The sequence below is a fragment of the Bos mutus genome, chromosome 1 (genome assembly GCF_027580195.1).
Source record: "Bos mutus isolate GX-2022 chromosome 1, NWIPB_WYAK_1.1, whole genome shotgun sequence".
Lineage (NCBI taxonomy): Eukaryota > Metazoa > Chordata > Mammalia > Artiodactyla > Bovidae > Bos > Bos mutus.
This window is the reverse complement of record NC_091617.1, coordinates 135,790,854-135,813,491: the sequence shown is the minus strand read 5'-3', so window position 1 is coordinate 135,813,491 and position 22,638 is coordinate 135,790,854. Positions and strand designations below refer to the sequence as shown.

General features: G+C 37.0%; 1 protein-coding gene across 1 annotated transcript in view; it reads right to left on the bottom strand.

Moving 5' to 3' along the window:
* ACAD11 (acyl-CoA dehydrogenase family member 11) overlaps nt 1-22,638 on the bottom strand; it is a 117,532-nt gene that overhangs the window by 9,559 nt on the left and 85,335 nt on the right. The window contains exons 14-17 of the mRNA XM_005906541.3: nt 15,718-15,784; nt 15,003-15,088; nt 13,179-13,250; nt 12,153-12,307 (exon numbers count right to left, since the gene is read on the bottom strand). Coding sequence (XP_005906603.1) covers nt 12,153-12,307; nt 13,179-13,250; nt 15,003-15,088; nt 15,718-15,784 — 380 coding nt within the window. The remainder of the gene's footprint in view (nt 1-12,152; nt 12,308-13,178; nt 13,251-15,002; nt 15,089-15,717; nt 15,785-22,638) is intronic.

The following is a 22,638-nucleotide window of genomic DNA, read 5'->3' as shown; positions in this document are numbered from 1 at the left end:
GCGATCTCTTCGTGAAAATTAGAGATACCAAGGGAACATTTCATGCCAAGATGGGCACAATAAAGGACAGAAACAGTATGGACCTAACAGAAGCAGAAGATATTAAGAAGAGGTGGCAAGAATACACAGAACTATACAAAAACGATCTTCATGACCCAGATAATCATGATGGTGTGATCTATCACCTAGAGCTAGACATCTTAGAATGTGAAGTTGAGTGGGCCTTAGGAAGAATCACTATGAACAAAGCTAATGGAGGTGATGGAATTCCATTGAGCTATTTCAAATCCCAAAAGATGATGCTGTGAAAGTGCTGCACTCAATATGCCAGCAAATTGGAAAACTAAGCAGTGGTCACAGGACTGAAAAAGGTCAGTTTTCATTCCAATCTCAAAGAAAGACAATGCCAAAGAATGTCGAAACTGCTGCACAATTGCACTCATCTCACATGCTAGCAAAGTGATGCTCAAAATTCTCCAAGCTATTCTTCAACAGTACATGAACCAAGAACTTCTAGATGTTCAAGCTAGATTTAGAAAAGGCAGAGGAACCAGAGATCAAATTGCCAACATATGCTGGATCATAGAAAAAGCAAGAGAATTCCAAAAAACATCTACTTCTGCTTCATTGACTATGTTAAAGCCTTTGACTGTGTGGATCACAACAAACTGTGGAAAATTCTTAAACAGTTGGGAGTATCAGACCACTTTACATACCTCCTGAGAAACCTGTACGCAGGTCAAGAAGCAACAGTCAGAATCAGACATGGAATAACAGATTGGTTCAAAAGTAGGAAAGGAGTATGTCAAGGCTGTATAGTCACCCTGCTTATTTAACTTATATGCAGAGTACATCATATGAAATGCTGCCTGGATGAAGCACAAGCTGGAATCAAGACTGCAAGGAGAAATATCAATAACCTCAGATATGCAGATGGCACCACCCTTAAGGTAGAAAGTGAAGAGGAACTAAAGAATCTTTTAATGAAGGTGAAAGAGGAGAGTGAAAAAATTAGTTTAAAATTCAACATTCAAAAACTAATATTGTGGCATCCAGTCCCATCACTTCATTGCAAATAGTTGGGGAAACAATGGAAACAGTGAGAAACTTTATTTTGCGGGGCTCCAAAATCACTGCAGATGGTGACTGCAGTCATGAAATTAAAAGACATTTGCTCCTTGGAAGAAAAGTTACAACAAACCTAAACAGTGTATTAAAAAGTAGAGACATTACTTTGTCGACAAAGGTCCATATAATCAAAGCTATGGTTTTTCTAGTAGTCATGTATGGATGTGAGAGCTGGACCATAAAGAGTGCTCAGCACTAAAGAATTGGTGCTTTTGAACCATGGTTTTGGAGAAGACTCTAGAGAGTCCCTTGGACTGCAAGGAGATCCAACCAGTCAATCCTCAAGGAAATCCATCCTGAATATTCAGAAGGACTGATGCTCAAGCTGAAACTCCAATACTTTGGCTACCTGATGCAAAGAGCCAACTCATTAGAAAAGACCCTGATGCTGGGAAAGATTGAAGGCAGGAAGAGAAGGGGACAACAAAGGATGATATGTTGGATGGCATCACCGACTCAACAGTCATGAGTTTGAGCAAGCTCTGGGAGATGGTGAAGGACAGGGAAGCTTGGTGTGCTGCAGTCCATGGGGTTGCAAAGAGTCCGACACGACTGAGTGACTGAACAACAACAGCAATTTCATATTCAGTGAGTTTTGGTAGTTGGTAGGTTTTTGGGGAGTTGATCCATTTCATCTAAGTTGTTAAATCTATATGATCGTCATACATGCCTGAGGGTGTGTTTCCCAAGCTCCAGACCTAGAGTGAAGGAGACTCTACTTAAGCTCCAGTACCAGTTCCCATTCTCTAGTTTAGCCTTTCCCAGAGAACTTTAGACAGTAGTTTAGAGAATACCTGCACAAATTAAGAAACTTGTGCTTCCAAAGACTTCTGTTTCCAGGAAGATGGAATAGATGTACTTTCCCCTATTCCTTCGACAAAGTACAAACCAAACATGGGCATTGTCTATAAAACAAGCATAAGAAGACTCTGAAAGGTAGAGAGAAGAAGGCAGACTGCAAGGGACTTTTGGACCAGAAAAAGAACATGAAATTAAGTTCCTTGGATTTTCTCTTTGTCTCATATATCCCAGACTTGGAGCTGAAGAAGCCAGCAACTTGAAAATGCCAATGAGCACAGACAAAAATCAAATGAAAAAGAGCCTCAACAAAAGTCTACTGTCTATAGCTGAAGGACTGGGAAAGGGCAGCTAAAAAGACAGAAAACTTAGAGAATAACCACTCTACCTATGCCAAATACTGCAGAAAAGTATCATTGACCCCACCCCAACTCATGCCAACATAGGCTTCCACCGTTCTGAGTGCTGTAATGAGGTACCTCAACACCCTGTCCAGGGTGGTATCAGACAAGTAAGGAGTGACACCAGGAGCAAGTTCTCTCCCTTCTATGATGTCAATGGGGACCACTCAGTGATAAGAAAACATCTCTATCCACAGGTATCAATGTAGGCTGAGCGGAAACCTGGACTTCTACCTACCGGCAGAGGTAGTGCATCCCCTTACTCTAACTGAGTACTGCCAGATAAACCCAGCTAAAATAGAAGGTTTAAATAAGGACTCATAATATAATATGAAAATGTTTAGGTTTTAATAAAAAATCTTTTGTCATGTCAAAACCCAGGAAGTCTGAAAATGAATGATTATGTGAACACTGAGGTGACAGAGATGTTATAATTTCTAACCAAAGACTTTAAAGCAACTATAATAAAAATGCTTCAATTAGTAAATGTAAACACAGTAGAAACAAATGAGAAAACAGAAAGTCTCAGCAAAGAAACTTAAATATTAGTAATGAAACAGAAGAAATAAAGAACCAAATGGATATTTTATAACTGAAAAATGTAACAATTTAAATAAAAACCTCAGTGGATGGGCAGTGGATGGCTAGCAAAATGGAAGAGACAAAGGAACAAATCAATGAACTGTAAGACAGGTCAATAGAAATTGACCAATCCGGACCACTAAGAGAAAATAGAATAAGAAAATTTTTTAAAGACTAGCATTAGGGACATGTGAATTATAACAAAATATCTAACATTTATGACACTGGAGTCCAGGAAGGAGAGAAAGAGGGCAAGACTGAAAAAATACTCTAAGAAATAATGGCTGAAAACTTCCCAAATTTGGCAAGAGATATAACCTATAGATTTAAGAGGCTGAGTAAACCTAAAGCATAATAAATCCAAGAAATCCATGCCAAGACACATCACAATTAAACTTCTAAAAACTAAAGACAAAATCTTAAAAGCAGCCAGTGAAGAATGACATCTTATCTACAGGGAAAATATATATGCATATGCCAGGAGGAAATGGCAGGATATTTTTTCAAGTGCTGGAAGAAAAGAATTGTCAACATAGAACCTTATACTCAGTGAAGATATCCTTGTTGTTTAGTCGCTCAGTTGTGTCCGACTTTTTGTGACCCTCCTTAAGGAGGAGAAATCAAGACAGTCTTAGATAAAGGAAAACAGAGAACACTTGCCTATAGACCCTAAAAGAACAGCTTAAAAAAGTCTTCTAAACAGAGGGGTTAAGGGGGAACCTAGGAAAATCAAGAAGGAATAAACCATGAAAAGAAAAATATGGCTACAGAAATTAGTTTTTCTTTTCCTCTTGAATTTTCTACACTATGTTTGATGTTTAAAGTAAACATTTTAATACTATGTGATGTCATTCTACATGTACATAGAGGAAATATTTAAAACAATTATAAATGGTGGAGGTTAAATGGACTTAAAGGGAAGTAAAGTTTCTTCATTCAAACTGGTCAAATGATGATACCAATAGATTAGTGAGATATATACATACATATATTAATATATGGATTATTATATGTTATATGTATTTATATTATAACATCCAGAGCAACCTCTAAAAGAGTTTACAAAGAGATACAATCAGAAACATTCTAGATAAAGCAAAGTGGAATTCTAAAAATGTTAAATTAACTGATTGGAATGCAGGAAAAAAACAGAAACTAAAAACAAACATAAAATGGCAGATTTAAGCACTAACCTCAATCTTATTACAAAGACAATGAACTAAAAAATGTGACCCAACTAACTATATGTCATCGAGAAATTCACTTCAAATATAATGATTTAGGCAGGTTGAAAACAACCTACCAAAAATAAAAAAATGTATCATGCAAACATTAATCAAAGGAAAGCAGGAGCAGCTATATTAATACCAGATAAAAGTAGACTTCAAAGTACTGAGAATTACTTGGAGGTCAAAGCACAGAGACAGAGAAGGTCATTATATAATGATAAAAGGGTAAATCCTTATGAAGTCTTAGCAATCTTAAATGTGTATGCATCAAATAACTGAACTGCTGAATATGTAAATAAAAAACAGAAAGAACTGAAAAGGACAGTAAACAAATCCATAGTTCTAGTTGAAGACTTCAACACCCTTCTCTCAACTATTGATAGGACAATCAGAAAATCAGCAAGGATACAGAAGAACTCAACAATAACATCAACCAATAGGATCTAGTAGATATTCATAGAACACTCCACCCAACAAAAGCAGAATCCACATTCTTTTCAAGTATCCATAAAACACATAATAAGATAAACAGTATCTTAGTCTATAAAGCCAACCTCAACAAATTTTAAAGAACTGAAATAATACAGAATTTGTTTTGTAACCACATGGGATCAAAAATAGCAAGATAACCTCTAAACACTTGGAAATTCAGTAACACATTGTCGTGACCCACTTCCATGTATCAAAGAGAAATTTCAAGGGAAATTGAAAATGGAATGAACATGAAAATACAATACATACAAATTGTGGGATACAAATAAAGCAGTACTGCATGGAAAATTTACAGTGCTAAATACATAGACTAGAAAAGTGGAAAAGTCTAAAATCTATAATCCAAGCTACCATACCAAGAACCTAGAAAAACAGAGCAAAATAAGTCTGAAGAAAGCAAAAGAAAAGATATGATAAACAGCAGAAATCAATAACACTGAAACAAAAGAGAAAATGAAACAAAGATCTTGTTAATATTAACTCATATCAATCATTATATTGTATAATTCTATATGTTAATACATAGTCTTTGAAAAGAGCAATAAATTTGACAGACCTTTAACTAGACAGACGAAGGAAGGAAGGTACAAATAAACAATTTTGTATCCTTTAGGGGATATCACAGAAGACTTTGCAGACATCAATAGGATAATAGGAGAATATTATGAACAACTCTTTTTGTAGAACAGCATTACTACAAACAAAGCAGTGGAGGTGATGGAATTCCAGCTGAGCTATCTCTAATCCTGAAAGATGATGCTGTTAAAGTGCTGCACTCAATATCCCAGCAAATTTGGAAAACTCAGCAATGGTCACAGGACTGGAAAAGGTCAGTTTTCATTCCAATCTCAAAGAAGGGCAATGCTAAAGAATGTTCAAACTACCACACAGTTGCGCTCAATTCATACGCTAACAAGGTTATACTCAAAATCCTTCAAGCTAGGCTTCAATGTATGTGAACCAAGAACTTCTAGATGTACATGTTGGATTTAAAAAAGGCAGAGAAACTAGAGATTAAATTGCCAACATCCATTGGATCACAGAATAATTAAGATAATTCAAGAAAAAGATCTGCTTCATTGACTATGCAAAAGCCTTTGACTGTGTGGATCACAACAAATTGTGAAAAATTCTTAAAGAGATGGGAATACCGGACCACCTTACTTGCCTCCCGAGAAACCTGTATGCAGGTCAATAAGCAGCAGTTAGAACTGGACATGGAACAACAGAATGGTTCAAAATTAGGAAAGGAGTATGTCAAGACTGTATATTGTCACTCTGCTTCTATGCAAAGTACACATGTGAAATGCTGGGCTGGATGAAGCACAAACTGGATTCAAGATTGCTGGGTGAAATATTAACAACCTCAGCTATGCAGATGCTACCATCTTAATGGCAGAAAGTGAAAAGGAAGTAAAGAGCCTCTTGATAAGGGTGAAAGAAGAGACAGAAAAAGTCAGCTTAAAACTCAACATTCAAAAAAACTAAGATCATAGCATCTGGTCTCATCTTTTCATAGCAAATAGAAGGGGAAAAAGTGGAAACAGTGACAGATTTTATTTTCCTGGGCTTCAAAATAACTGTGGATGGTGACTGCAGCCATGAAATTAAAAGATGATAGCTCTCTGGAAGAAAAGCTATGACAAATCTAGACATCATATTAAAAAGCAGAGACATCACTTAGCTGACAAATATCCAGAGTCAAAACTATGGTTTTTCCAGAAGTCATGTATAGATGTGAGAGTTGGACCATAAAGAAGGCTGAACGCCAAAGAATTCATGCCTTCAAATTGTACTGGAGAAGACTCCTGAGAGTCCCTTAGACAGCAAGGAGATCAAACCAGTCAGTCCTAAAGGTAATCAATCCTGAATATTCATTGGAAGGACTGATGCAGAAGCTCCAATACTTTGGCCACCTGATGGGAAGAGTTGACGTATTGGAAAAGACCTCGATGCTGAGAAATACTCGGGGCAGGAGGAGATGGGGGCGACACAGGATGTAACAGTTGGATGGCATCACTGAGTCAATGGACATGGGTTTGAGGAAACGCCGGGAGATAGTGAAGGAAAGGGAAGCCTGGCATGATGAGTGCATGGTGTCGCAGAGAATTGGACATGACTTAGCAGCTGAACCACAACAACATGTTTGCTACAGTACATTGCTTCAGTGGTGGGTATTTTGATCAGTTTCCCTATCACAGTGATGTTCAACATGGTAGCCAATAATCATACTCAATGTGAAATACGTTGTCTGAAACAAGATGTATTATACATGTGTGAAATGTACATCTAATTTAGAAGAATCAGTTTTTAAAAGAATGTAAAATACCCACTAGTAATATTTTTATATTGATTTCATGTTGAAATAATATTTCAGATATATTGGATTAAATAAAATGTATTATTAAAATCAATTTCATCTGTTTCTTTTTACTTTTAAAGAATGTAGCTACTAGAATATTTTCAGATAAGGAAATGACAACCCACTCCAGTTTTCTTGCCTAGAAAATACCAGGGACAGAGGAGCCCAGTGGGCTGCCATCTATGGGGTCGCACAGAGTTGGATACGACTGAACCAACTTAGCAACAGCAGCAGCAGAATATTTTAAATTACATTTCTGGCTTACACTATATATTTCTGTTGGATAGCACTGTCCTAGAGGTTGAAACCAAGCTCTGAATTAACAATGTCAAACAAAACTCCAGCAGTCAGTGTCTTTTTTAATGGCTATCAAACTAGGTAACAACAGACTGGTTCCAAAATGAGAAAGGAGTCCATCAAGGCTGTATATTGTCACCCTGCTTATTTAACTTATATGCAGAGTATATCATATGAAATGCTGGTCTGGATGAAGCACAAGATGGAATCAAGATTGCTGGAAGAAATATCAATAACCTCAGATACGTGGATGACACCACTCTTATGGCAGAAAGTGAAGAAGAATTAAAGAGCCTCTTGATGAAAGTGAAAGAGGAGAGTGAAAAAGTTGGCTTAAAGCTCAACATTCAGAAAACGAAGATTGTGGCATCCAGTCCCATCACTTCATGGCAAATAGATGGGCAAACAATGGAAACAGTGACTTTATTTTCCTGGGCTCCAAAATCACTGCAGATGGAGACTGCAGCCATGAAATTAAGACACTCCGTGGAAGAAATGCTATGACCAACATAGACAGCACAGTAAAAAGCAGAGACTTGACTTTGCCAACAAAGGTCCATCTAGTCAAGGCTATGGTTTTGCTAGTAGTCATGCATGGATGTGAGAGCTGGACCATAAAGAAAGCTGAGCACCAAAGAATTGATGCTTTTGAATTGTGGTGTTAGAGAAGACTCTTGAGAGTCCCTTGGACTGCATGGAGATCCAACCAGTCAATCCTCAAGGAAATCAATCCTGAATATTCATTGGAAAGACTGATGCAGAAGCTGAAACTCCAATACTTTGGCCACCTGATGCGAAGAATTGACTCACTGGAAAAGACCCTGATGCTGGGAAAGACTGAAGGCAGGAGAGGGGGATGACATAAGTTGAGATGGCTGGGTGGCATCACCGACTGGATAGGCATGAGTTTGAGTAAGCTTCAGGAGTTGGCGACTGACAGGGAAGCCTGGTGTGTTGCAGTCCATAGGGTTACAAAGAATCAGACACGACTGAGTGACTGAACTGAACTGAATTGATCAAACTAGGTGATTATAACTTCATGAACAAACCACCATAAGCAATTACTTCTTAGCATTAGAATAAAGGAAAGTGGTCTTAGGTGGGTCTCTACAGGCCCTAGAATTTCTAAAAAGAATTAAATGGGTGCTCTAAGAAGGCGCCAGATTTATTTACTAGGAGAGAACTTTGATAAAGAACTTTTTTCTTTAGTGCCTGGAATAAATTAGAAGGCAGCTGGAAAGGATCTCCAAATTCAGGGAAGTAGAATGTTACTTTGACAAATTAAAAAAGGAAAAAAAAAGCTAGACCAGATTTTTATTTGACCTGTTCACACATCTCTTAGCTCTTGCCAGATTATTTCCATTATGCCAAATGCAAGAGGCTTTCAGAGAAGGGAGGAATATTTTTGAAAAGCCCAGGCTTGTTATGCTTGCTACATTAAGTTTACAAAGTGGAAAAGAAATTTCTCTTTAGCACAGTATTAAAACATCTGTCATGAAAGCAGCACTTAAGGAGAGTGCTTTTGTGTGTTCAAGATGCCTGTAGGTTAACCTTTCTGTTCCTCCTTGCACCCTGCTTGGGCTTTGGGTGGCAATTTTGAGAAGACAAATGTTCATGAAATGACATTTGATGCCATGAACAACTCTTTAGCTCTTACTCCAGCAGCATCGTGGAGTTGTATTTATAGCCTCAAACTTTCGTATCATTTTACCTTCTACAGTGCCCATCCAACAGTTGAACACTTGCCCTTACTGTTTACTAAAAGGGTTCTTCTACAAATTATTCCCAGGTATGTGCCATAAAGCAGGCTATGTTTTTTCATAAGAACAATGTTATAACTAAGTCATAGATTTGCTAAATAATATTTCACAAAAAAGAAAGCATGGCCTATAACAATTCACGGTAAAAAATATACTGTAAAATTTTTCATAAGTTTGTCACAAATGAACTTTATAACTCCTTGTAAAGTACAGTTGAGACAATCTTATAAAATGTACTAAAATATACATGTCCAGCAAATATGGATACAATTTACCACTACAAGTTTGACCTAACAGTACATGTTAGTAATCTTAAGTATTAAATATTCAATAATAATTTTTCTCATCTTCTTAGAAGGGCTGTTAAGGGGATGATTTAGCTATCTCATTGCTCTTAAGAAGTTTTCCATTTCAGCTTAAAGCTCCTTTGAATATTTATTATAAGCAAGGAAGTCTGATATGGTAGCATCTTTTCCTCTTGATAAATATTTTCTAATTTGGATTATAGTGCCTGGATATAAGTATTGTTCTTTGTAAACAATAGGCTCAGTAGTACATAACTTAGAGATGAAAATTCAAAATATCATGAACACCCCAGCTAATGCTGGTCCCATTTCTACTTGCATTTCTCCAGCAACAGGGAGCTCACTTCTTTATAAAGCAGTCCTTTCCATTTTTAGATCTCTTCTTTCACTGAGTTTTGCACTATTTTCCTATATTTCTCCACTTATCTGTCTTAATTCCTCCATAGAGCCAAAGAATAAGGCTTCCTTCTTCCTTAAAACAGCCCTCTCATGTCCACAGAGAGGGCTACTGTATGAAGTTCTCTAGAGAACGAGAACCAGAAAGTTGAACAAATTATCGACACTTTGTGTGCTGAGGTGTTGAAGCACTTAAGGAATGATTAAATCTTGCACAAAGATAACTATCTCTCGTCAGCCTATATATATATATTCACATACAGCTTGAATCTTAGGATTTTTCATTAGTTTTTATTGGAATATAGTTGCTTTACAATGTTGTGTTAGTTTCTGTTGTACCAAAGTGAATCAGCTATGTGTATACATATATCCCCTCTTTTTTGGATTTCCTTCCTATTTAGGTCACCACAGAGCACTGAGTCCCTTGTGCTATACAGAAGGTTCTCATTCAGATCAGATCAGATCAGTTGCTCAGTCGTGTCCGACTCTTTGCGACCCCGTGAATCGCAGCACGTCAGGCCTCCCTGTCCATCACCAACTCCCGGAGTTCACTCAGACTCACGTCCATTGAGTCAGTGATGCCATCCAGCCATCTCATCCTCTGTCGTCCCCTTCTCCTCTTGCCCCAATCCCTCCCAGCATCAGAGTCTTTTCTAATGAGTCAACTCTTTGCATGAGGTGGCCAAAGTACTGGAGTTTCAGCTTTAGCATCATTCCTTCCAAAGAAATCCCAGGGCTGATCTCCTTCAGAATGGACTGGTTGTATCTCCTTGAAGTCCAAGGGACTTGCAAGAGTCTTCTCCAACACCACAGTTCAAAAGCATCAATTCTTCGGCACTCAGCCTTCTTCACAGTCCAACTCTCACATCCATACATGACCACAGGAAAAACCATAGCCTTCACTAGACAGACCTTTGTTGTCAAAGTAATGTCTCTGCTTTTGAATATGCTATCTAGGTTGGTCATAACTTTCCTTCCAAGGACTAAGCGTCTTTTAATTTCCTGGCTGCAGTCACCATCTGCAGTGATTTTGGAGCCCCCAAAAATAAACTCTGGCACTGTTTCCACTGTTTCCCCATCTATTTGCCATGAAGTGATGGGACTGGATGCCATGATCTTCGTTTTCTGAATGTTGAGCTTTAAGCCAACTTTTTCACTCTCCTCTTTCACTTTCATTAAGAGGCTTTGTAGTTCCTCTTCACTTTCTGCCATAAGGGTGGTGTCATCTGCATATCTGAGGTTATTGATATTTCTCCTGGCAGTCTTGATTCCAGCTTGTGCTTCTTCCAGTCCAGTGTTCCTCATGATGTACTCTGCATATAAGTTAAATAAACAGGGTGACAATATACAGCCTTGATGTACTCCTTTTCCTATTTGGAACCAGTCTGTTGTTCCATGTCCAGTTCTAACTGTTGCTTCCTGACCTGCATACAGGTTTCTCAAGAGGCAGATCAGGTGGTCTGGTATTCCCATCTCTTTCAGAATTTCCCACAGTTGATTGTGATCCACACAGTCAAAGGCTTTGGCATAATCAACAAAGCAGAAATAAATGTTTTTCTGGAACTCTCTTGCTTCTTCCATGATCCAGCGGATGTTGGCAATTTGATCTCTGGTTCCTCTGCCTTTTCTAAAACCAGCTTGAACATCTGCAAGTTCACGGTTCACATATTGCTGAAGCCTGGCTTGGAGAATTTTGAGCATTACTTTACTAGCGTGTGAGATGAGTGCAATTGTGCAGTAGTTTGAGCATTCTTTGGCATTGCCTTTCTTTGGGATTGGAATGAAAACTGACCTTTTCCAGTCCTGTGGCCACTGCTGAGTTTTCCAAATTTGCTGGCATATTGAGTGCAGCACTTTCACAGCATCATCTTTCAGGATTTGGAATAACTCAACTAGAATTTTATCACCTCCACTAGCTTTGTTTGTAGTGATGCTTTCTAAGGCCCACTTGACTTCACATTCCAGGATGTCTGGCTCTAGGTCAGTGATCACACCCTATTTTATACATAGTAGTGTATATATGTCAATCCCAACCCTCCTATTCATCCTGCCCTGTCCCCCCTTGGTATCCATGTTTGTTCTCTACCTCTGTGTCTCTATTTCTGCTTTGCAAATAAGTTCACCTGTATCATTTTCTAATTTTACATATAAGTGGAATCATATGTGGAATATTATATGATATTTGTTTTTCTCTTTCTGACTTAACTCTGTATGACAGTCTCTAGGTCCATTCACATCATCAGACTACATTTAAATACAGACTACAAATAAATATATTTTGTGGAAAAGAATCACCTTGTTTATGCAGAGGAAATCTCTTTCTGACCAAATAATGTTATTTTGGTTCAAGGTTAGTATAGTGCATTGGGCTACAATAAATTCAAATAAGTAATTACTCTTACATGTGAACAAAGTTTCTTCTTAAAGGCCACCCTTTGGTTTGCTCGTTCACACATGATCTGTAAAGCACGTTCAGCCAGACCTATCGTTCTCATACAGTGGTGGATTCTGCCAGGTCCAAGCCGGCCTTGGGCAATTTCAAATCCCCTACCTTCACCTGTGAGAAAGAAAGGAGAACATGACCACAGCCTATTTCTTTTGTTATTTACACAATCCTGAGAAAATAATGAACTATCCTCAATAAAAATGGCATTCCGGTAGGAAAAAAGTAAGTTTTGTAATAAGGTCCACTATACATTTATGGAACTTTGATTTCTAATACATAGAAATGTAAACCACCATCATTAAAAACTTGGATCAGATTCAAGAACTGATCTGAAGTAGGTCTCTTCAGTACCTACTCTGCATAAGTTATTTTGTTAGTGTTGCAATGGTTACCAAGGTAGATAAGACACAGTCCTGAGTTCAGAAACTAGAAGAGGGGCAAGGATGCTAGGGATAAGGGATATGGAGAAGGACAAGAAAGGCATAGGAGGGAAAGGTGTTTGTTCATCATGGTAACCTGAGGGCCTGGCAGGATCAGGGGCTTATTGAATGGATGAAATGAGGAATACAAGAAACTTCTTGAAAGAGGTAGCATCAGAGATGTTCCTTGAAGGTTGGGTAGGATTCCAACAAGCAAGAGGATGAAGTCATTCAAGGAATACAGTGTTCAGAAACTACTGAGGTTTTATTAAAACAAGTAGAGGCTTGACGATCATGTTTTAGGAAAAAGTATGTTGCTCGAAATTGTATAATTTTTGTATTTAGCTATGTTTTCAATTGATGTGACACCACATCAAATACTTAAATAAAACCTTATTATTGTTATTGTTATTATTACCAAAGGAAATAATTTTCCCTTATAAATGGAGTAAACAAGAAGGAAAGTATCTAAATTATGGTAGACTTCACATCTTTTTCAGATTTTGACCTGAAAGTATATATTTTTTAATTACTTAGAGAATCATTTGTTCAATTTATCTCACCTAGTATTAAATTGGTGGCAGGAACTCGCACTTGATTAAAGTGGATCTCAAAATGTCCTCCATGGAAATTATCTATGAAATAGAGATTAAGATTTTAGAGAACAAAACGAGGTGACAAAAAGGTAGTCAGAGATAATTAATCTACTGAAGACACTGGAATTTAAAGGCCTCATATGTCAGACATTTCTAGGTAGATCTGAGCCCTGAACCCCCAGTGCTGTGCAACCCAAAAAACTTATCAACTGTTTAAGAAATTTTAAGAGATTTTAGATATCATTTCATCCAGAGGTTTCTGAATGGATTTTCTGAAATTGTAGAGCTGTGAAAAAGAAGATGGCTCCATAGCTCAAATTAGATCATCTTATTATTGTTTTATTATTGCTTCTTCTTTAAAATTTTTAATATACAGGCTTCCAAAGAAAATTTTGCTTGGGAAAATAAAAAAGGTTCCAATGGTTCAAATTTTGCAAGTGAATTATGTAATTCTTATTTTATTACTGTGGAAACCAATGCCTAAAGATGTGAAGAACCTGCTCGAAGCAACAGAACCGGTTTAGCATTAGAGACAAAGCCAAGGCTGGACGTGCAAGTATATTTGCTTCCAGTCTAGGCTTGTTTGCCTCTTGAAAACGCGGGCATGTGACAGAGACTGGGAACACATCCACACTTTGTCTTTATATCATCCTTCCTCCTCGCCAAGTTCTGGAGATAATCTCCAGTTAACTCCACACCCTTTTCCTGTCAGAACAGACATTAATAATCAACTCTGTCCACATTATTTCTTTTGGCCTTGGCACAGGGAGTTGGAGAGATGTTGGTGAAACTGTCCTACTGAAATTTGAAACATAGGCTCTACAATGGTGGGAATTAATAGCCAACCAACATTATTAGCCAACCAACAGTCTTTTAGGCTGTTGTTCTACAACCCAACCACTTAACCTGTGGGTACATTTTCTAGCTGCAACCTACAAAAAGTAATCCACCTCTTGAATATTTGCATTAGCCACATTTAACAATAAAGAGAAAGCCAGGGTCACCACAAAACCTAAAGTTCAGTAAACTTTTTTATAACATTTATCATTTGCTGACAGCTACCTAGCTTATTTACATGTCTGTATTTATCCTCTGTCTCTGTCCCCCAGCAAGTAAGCTCCACAAGGGCAGAGATCTTTGTTTCCTGTGTTCACTATTGTATTCTAAGCACCTGTAACAGTGCTTGTGCGTGTGCGTGCGTGTTAAGTCGTTTCAGTCATGTCCGACTCTTTGCGACCATATGGACTGTAGCCTGCCAGGCTCCTTTGTCCGTGGGATTATCCAGGCAAGAATACTGGAGTGGGTTGAGTGCTCAACAAATACTTGCAGAGTGAGAAACCTGAGCAGCAAGGAAACAGTGAACATGAGACTGAGTAAAAGTATCCTTGCTTCTTAGACATTCCACCCAAGGACAGAGGAAGGAAAAGTTCTGCATTCAAATCATTCAAAACCCTTTGCTTATTAACTCTTGTAGGTTGATTAAGAAAGTTAAAAATGAGTATTACTGTGAGTTACTTAATTTTTCACATCTATTTCATTAACCCTTCCTCAGTTGCTATGCCTTAAATGCCAGTTTGCCCTTTCCCCAAACCAGAAAAAATGTGGTAGAATGCTGCACCACCTCTCTTTTCATTTGTTCTATTCTGAACTCCACTGGTAATTTATACTAAGGGTCAAAGGATTTCTAAGAATCCATCTCATGCACTAAAATGTTATCTATTTCCTTCAGAGTTACTGCATATTCTAGGTTTTCTACTTGCAAATACACAGACAAGTTGATTGAATACTTACCCAGGTAGCCAAAAACTGTCAAGGGCCTTATTATTTCTACTCCAGGTGTGTTGATAGGAACAAGAATCATGCTGTGTTGTTTGTGTCTGGTCAAAAGAAAAGTAGATGTTAGGAAGTTTGCTAAGTGGAAAAATAAAACAGATGTTAGGTGGAGACTCAACTGTCATCTTTTCATTGTTGCTTTCATGTAATCATGTAAGTAATGATGTCTGGAATAGGAATTGTATAAAAATCATTAAATACATTCAGATGCAGCCTGTGATCTGGAATAACAATGATTTGAAAATATGTGAAAGTTATTTAATTGAGGCTTCTCCTTGCTCAGAATGGTAACTGGGAACTGATATTTAATATATTAAACATTTCAAGATTATTGCCTTGGATCTAAATATCTAATCAGTTAATTACTTACAGACAGTTTTGAAAAAGTTTATATATCTTATAATTGGATCCAAACAGCTTTGAGAATTCAGCAACACTTTTTAAAACAGGAAATTTCACAGTGAAGAATGTATACCAACACTTCCTAAAATGTTTTCTAAATATATCTTTAGCAAAGTAATTGTGAAACAACAGACATATGACATTTAATATCATAATATATTTTATATTATTATAATTTATGAGATTAAATAGTGAATTTTAAGTAAATTGAGTACAAAAAAAGACTGACTCTTATTCCTCATAGATTTCTCAATCACTATTGTTTTATTACCTGGTTTCAGAGTTATTGTTAATTCTTCCCATAACAATTGCAATTTTGCAGTTTGGATTCCCAGCTCCTAAAACCAGAGAAACAATGAAAAGAATACATCATAAAAAGAAAATTTTAGTCTGACATTTCACACTAAAGGTTCTAATCTTTCTAAGTTTACCTCTGGAAAAACAAACAAACATATAGGAAGAAAGCCCTTGATCATTAAAAAAAGAAATCCTTATGTACAAAACTGTATATCACTTAAGAAAATTGACTAACTTAGGCCTAGAATGGACTTTTTCAGTGATAACTGCTGCATGAAAATAACCAGAAGTCAAAGAAGCCATGAAAGAACTGCAGCCCTTAAGACAAAGTGATGGCTCTCCCATTCATACCATTTCAAACATCAGCATGCTAGAAAGACTATGAACTTCTAACGTATTTCCTCCTGTTTAGATCTCATATTCTCTGACCTATGGACAACAGTACCAAACTCACAATATTTACTCCACAACCAGTGACTGAGAAAGACTTAGTTTCCCCAGCCATGGAGTTGGATGAGGGTGAGTCTGTTTCAATTAAACAAACTGAAAAGCATTAATCCATCTACAAACAATTAGAAATTTGAATACTTACTGGATATGTAATGATATTAAGTAATTTTAGGTGTGCTAACGACATTATGGTTACATTTTTAAAAGAGCTCTTATTGAGATGCACACTGAAATGTTCATGAGAGACATAATGTGATATCGATATCTGGGATTTATTTCAAAATAATATGTGCAGAGGAGGAAATGGGAATAGGGATGAAGCAAGGTTGGTGCCCTGAAAGTGAATCATGTTTTCTTGCTTCTTCATTTAATGAATAATTTTCCATTTTATTCTGGACATAATGATTGTTTTGAAGACTCTGGATTCTGTTCTCTCTCTCTGAAGACGGTTAATGTTATTGTTTTAAGAGGCAATTAACCTAGGTGGAGTCAAACTGCAGAGTCTGTCTCAGTTAAGGTGAGTGAGAGGCCACATTTCACTTGAGCTCTTTCATTTAGCTGCAAGGTGCTTTGAGTCTGCCTTGTGAATCACTTTGATTCATGAGTAAGCCAGAGACTTGGGCAAAGCTTACACAGGAAACAGAGCTCTCTTGCTCCTGTTTCCTCCTTTCTTGCAGTCTCACCCTACTCTATCATTTTTCTGGGAGCAATGGCTGCCTTACTATCCTCTAGTTCCTTAGGACACAAAGACCTGCATTATCTAGAGAAGTTTCAGCATTCTCACACCACATTGAGTCCTTCGGCCAAATTCTTAAAATGAGACTTGAGTCCATCTCATCTTCTAAATTCTGACTCTGCTACAAAATCAGCCTGTCTTTGGTCACTCTACAGACTCTTCAGGTAGTTATTTTTTGTAGTTTTTTAGTTGTTATCTGTGAGAAGGTCAATCTTAGGTGCTTAATCCACCACACCAGAAATGGCACTCCCCTAGAGTTTTTAAAACTTTGCCAAAACCAGGTTTTCACTTCTCTCATGTGATGGTTTCTTAAATCAGGTACCTATCATTAGTGTCAGTTAAAGTTTTAGAAATGCAATGATCACCTCAAAATATGATCACATAAGAGGCAGAATTAGGAATCTTAGAAGTTTAAAAAATTGTAAATCAATAAAACCAAAAGCTTACCATTCTATTCCCCTCAATTATTCTATATTGTGAATTATACATGTAAAGTAAAATACGGTTAAAGTTAAAATACAATTGTTTTAAAACCAAAGCTCTAATTTGGGTTTTTTCAAATTTAATGGAAACTATTTTTTTTCAATCAGTTCTGAAAGGACTCTTTATAAGAAGGATGTATCAGCTGCTACATCTTCCAGATTTTAGTGAAAAAAGATTTCCCCACTCACATATCTCAAAATTAAGTTTTAAAAATCTCAGATGTTATACTCTTGATGTTGAGTCCACTTGACTATCCTCATTTATTGAACCATGTTTGACTTTCCAAATTGTTTAGTTATTTTTACATAAGTGTGTCTTTCTGATTTTTACAGGTGCTAATACAGAGAAAATGAATTCCACAATTCTGAGGATCAACCCAAAAAACATTAGGATGATTCAAACAGTAGATGATAAAACTTAAATTTCAATGTGGATATTAATGGAAATTTCTTATCTGAAAACACTGAGCAGAGGGAATTTTTTTATCCTTGATTGACTCCGGTTCTGCAATGTTATGCAATCATGCTTTGATTTTTTCTAGAAATTATAGACAAAAGAATCTTTTCCAGAAAGGCTTATTTTTAATTTTTCAACTGGATATTTTTCCACTTGCAGTTTCTTAGGTTTTACTTGTGGGAAGATTTGAGGCTCTAAGAATGAAGAGTCAGGCCACTTGCCCTATATAACACATTGTCTCCTTGGTGGGTGTATGTCTAAAAATCAGATTAGGACATAATGGTATGACTTGGGGTTCATTTCATTAGAGATCTTTTCTTTGTCCACTTTATCCTGATAATCAAAACCACTTTGGGTACATCTTTTAAGGATTCATGGATCTCAATCCTTCAAAAGTAAAGTCTTCTCTATAATTCCCTTAAACTCTAACTGAAAGCACTCCTTTTCTAATTCCATATTTTTTCTCTAATATTTCCCAATAGGATTTCTTGTCCTGCTCTTTTTATTATGAAAAATTGTTGCCACAACTTTAAGTACCTAAACAGATTTCAGATATTAGGTAAATTTTGATGAAACTCAAGAAACTAGGAAAAGAATTCTTCAATTCTGCTTTGCCCAATATAACATGGAAAACAATTCAGATTCTAAAAAAGTGAAACTTCTAAATTGGCTCTCCTTTTGGGGGTCATTAAATAGAGGAAGTAAGGATGAATACATAAGCTGTAAATTTTGAAATATTTTGATTTAACCTTGATGTTTCAGAAAATGGGAAAACCCTCACACAAATATATCATCTCATCTTAGCTACAAGCAAAATTTGGCAGGTGCAGCTGCTGAAATGTCCTTCTTCTAAAGAGTTTTTGTTCTCATGTTATTTTACTTAATGGACAGGATACCAAATGTCAAAAATTAAATATATGAAAGGAAATCTGAATAGATCAGAAAGCATTTAAATATTTATCTGCTGTGTCACAGGCCTTCATGAGTGAAAACAGATGGCACAGATAAAATAATTTTGTTTTTAATCCAGACTGTGTGGTATTTCAAACTGTTCAAGAGCCAGGATTAAGTTAGGCTGAAAGAGACATTTTCCTGATATTTGCTGATGAGTTTTAATTTCACACGTTCTTACAACCACATGACTATCAAACAAAATTATTCTATAACACAAGGAAATATGACAGGTGGAGAAAAACATAACTGTTGAGTATGGATATGGTCTGCAACCATAGGGAAAGTGATATAAACAATAATATAATATGAAGTACAATTAGTCATTTACAAAACATCAAGGTTATTTCTACCAATATCGAACTTCTGATGTGAAATATATAAACTTCATTTAGTCTTACCATTAATACTAATGAAAAGTGAAAGAGTGAGTCACTCAGTCGTGTCTGACTCTTTGCGCACTGTGGATCGTAGCCCACCAGGCTCCTCTGTCCATGGAATTCTCCAGGGAAGAATACTGGAGTGGGTAGCCATTCCCTTCTTCAGGGTCTCCCACATTGCAGGCAGATTTTAAAAACAATTATGTGTTAACTAACATTTTACAATGAAATTTCCACTTGTTAAAAAAAAATGTTTATGGTACAGTTAAGGAAAAAAAAAGTGGGCTTCCCTTGTGGCTTAGCTGGTAAAGACTCCACCTGCAATGTGGGAGGCCTGGGTTAGATCCCTGGGTTGGGGAGATCCCCTGGAGAAGGGAAATACTACCCACTCCAGTATTCTAGCCTGGAGAATTCCATGGACTGTATAGTCCATGGGGTTGCAAAGAGTCGGACATGAATGAGCAACTTTTACTTCACTTCACTAAGGAAAAAAAAGAAAATCTCATGTGTTCCCTTGGATTATATGTGCTATTGTTAATAGGGGAAACAACCTTTGAAATTCACTTATTCTTCCTCTAGGAAGGTTTACATCTAAAAAGTATTCTATAAACGTTACATGCTATCACTGCTGCAAAATATAGTTGAATCAAAATCAGGTCCAAATAGATCAGAATTGAAATTTTTAAAAAATTAAATAATCAAGACATAAAAAAACTAAAAGAAAAAACAATTTAGTATCTATGAAATTTCTTAATGGAAAAGAAATTTTAAACCTTAAAAATAATAAATGTGGGAATTCTTTTGTGCTTCAGTGGCTAGGAATCCATGCTCTCACTGCCAACGGCCTAGGTTCAATCCTTGTGTGTGGCCAAAAAGAAAAAATAAATTAAAAGAGAAAGACTGATTGGCTGATCTGTATTAAACTATTGTACAGTAAGAAACAAAATTGGGCTTCCCTGGTGGCTCAGCAGTAAAGAATCTTCCTGCCAATGCAGAAGACACAAGTTCAATCTCTGGGTCAGGAAGATCATCTAGAGGAGGAAATGGCAACCCACTCCATGGACAGAGGAGTCTGGTGGACTACTGTTCATGGGGCCACAAATAGTCGGACACGATTTAGCAACTAAACAATAACAACAAAGAAACAAAACTAGAGCAAACAACAACAAAAAAAACCAACAATTTAGGAAAAATATCTCACATACAGTTGGCAAGAGAAGGGGAATGGTACTGAACTGGTACTGAATTACAAGTTTTTTAAGACAGCAAAATGGTAGTGGAACAAGACATCCAACTGGCAATGCTCTAGGGAAACAGATACTTTCATACATTACTGGTGAGAGTACAAAGTAATACCATCCCTATGAAGTACAATTTGGCAACATCCATCAAAATTACAGATTCACTTAGTCCTTAATCCACCTATTCAACTTCTGAGATTTATCCTACAGATGTAGCTGCTTCTGAACTTCCTAGGTGTTGCTAGTGGTAAAGAACCCGCCTGCCAATGCAGGAGATATAAGAGATGCAGGTTCAGTCCCTGGGTCGGGAAGATCCCCTGGAGAAGGGCATGGCAGCCCACTCCAGTATTCTTGCCTGGAGAGTCCCATGGACAGAGAAGCCTGGTGGGCTACAGTTCATAGGGTCACAAAGACTCAAACATGACTAAAGTGACTTAGCACGCATGAATGAACTGAGAGAGGAAAGAATTGGGCATAAATCAGTATCCACCAACAGAAGACAATTATATGGATGTGTGCATATAATGGAACCCTTCTTAAAAGAATAAGAAAACATTCTAAGCAATGATTTGAAAGAACTCTAAGATTATTCTATGGAATGCTATCTTTAGTTGTAACAAGAAAAGTGATAGTTAGACATGGTTAGTCCCATTCTTCAAAATCCCTCAGTAAGATAAGATTAAGTACAATCTTCTACTACATCTCCAAAGATTCTCTCTATAACATTATTTGTAAAAGCAAAACACTAGAAAAATCTTATAACAGTTGAATAGTAAGGCAAATTATGATAATCCACACAACAAAATATTATTTAGCTACTAAAAATGTCATTTATAGGGAGTTTGACATAACATGAAAATGGTTAAGCAAAAATGCTAAGTAAAAAACTCATATACAGGACTTCTCTGGTGATCCAGTGGTTAAGACTCCACACTTCCAGTGTAGCAGTCATGGGTTTGATACATGGTGAGGGAACCAAGATCCCACAAGCCATGCAGCATGGTCAATGCCCCCCTGCCCAAAAAAACCCCACCCCCCCAAATCATATAAAACATTAATTCATTTTTTAAAATTTTATTTTATTTTTAAACTTTACAATATTATATTGGTTTTGCCAAATATTGAAATGAATCTGCCCGGGTACACATGTGTTCCCCATCCTGAACCCTCCTCCCTCCCCATACCATCCCTCTGGGTCGTCCCAGTGCACCAGCCCCAAGCATCCAGTATTGTGCATCGAACCTGGACTGGCAACTCATTTCATACATGATATTATACATGTTTCAATGTCATTCTCCCAAATCTTCCCACCCTCTCCCTCTCCCACAGAGTCCATAAGACTGTTCTATACATCAGTGTCTCTTTTGCTGTCTCATATACAGGGTTATTGTTACCATCTTTCTAAATTCCATATATATGCATTAGTATACTGTATTGGTGTTTTTCTTTCTGGCTTACTTCACTCTGTATAATAGGCTCCAGTTTCATCCACCTCATTAGAACTGATTCAAATGTATTCTTTTTAATGGCTGAGTAATACTCCATTGTGTACATGTACCATAGCTTTCTTATCCATTCATCTGCTGAGGGACATCTAGGTTGCTTCCATGCCCTGGCTATTATAAACAGTGCTGCGATGAACATTGGAGTACACGTGTCTCTTTCCCTTCTGGTTTCCTAAGTGTGTATGCCCAGCAGTGGGATTGCTGGATCATAAGGCAGTTCTATTTCCAGATTTTTAAGGAATCTCCACACTGTTCTCCATAGTGGCTACACTAGTTTGCATTCCCACCAACAGTGTAAGAGGGTTCCCTTTTCTCCACACACTCTTCAGCATTTATTGCTTGTAGACTTTTGGATCACAGCCATTCTGACTGGCATGAAATGGTACCTCATAGTGGTTCTGATTTTCATTTCTATGATAATGAGTGACGTTGAGCATCTTTTCATGTGTTTGTTAGCCATCTGTATGTCTTCTTTGGAGAAATGTCTATTTAGTTCTTTGGCCCATTTTTTGATTGGGTCATTTATTTTTCTGGAATTGAGCTATAGGAGTTGCTTGTATATTTTTGAGATTAGTTGTTTGTCAGTTGCTTCATTTGCTATTATTTTCTCCCATTCCAAAGGCTGTCTTTTCACCTTGCTAATAGTTTCCTTTGTTGTGCAGAAGCTTTTAAGTTTAACTAGGTCCCATTTGT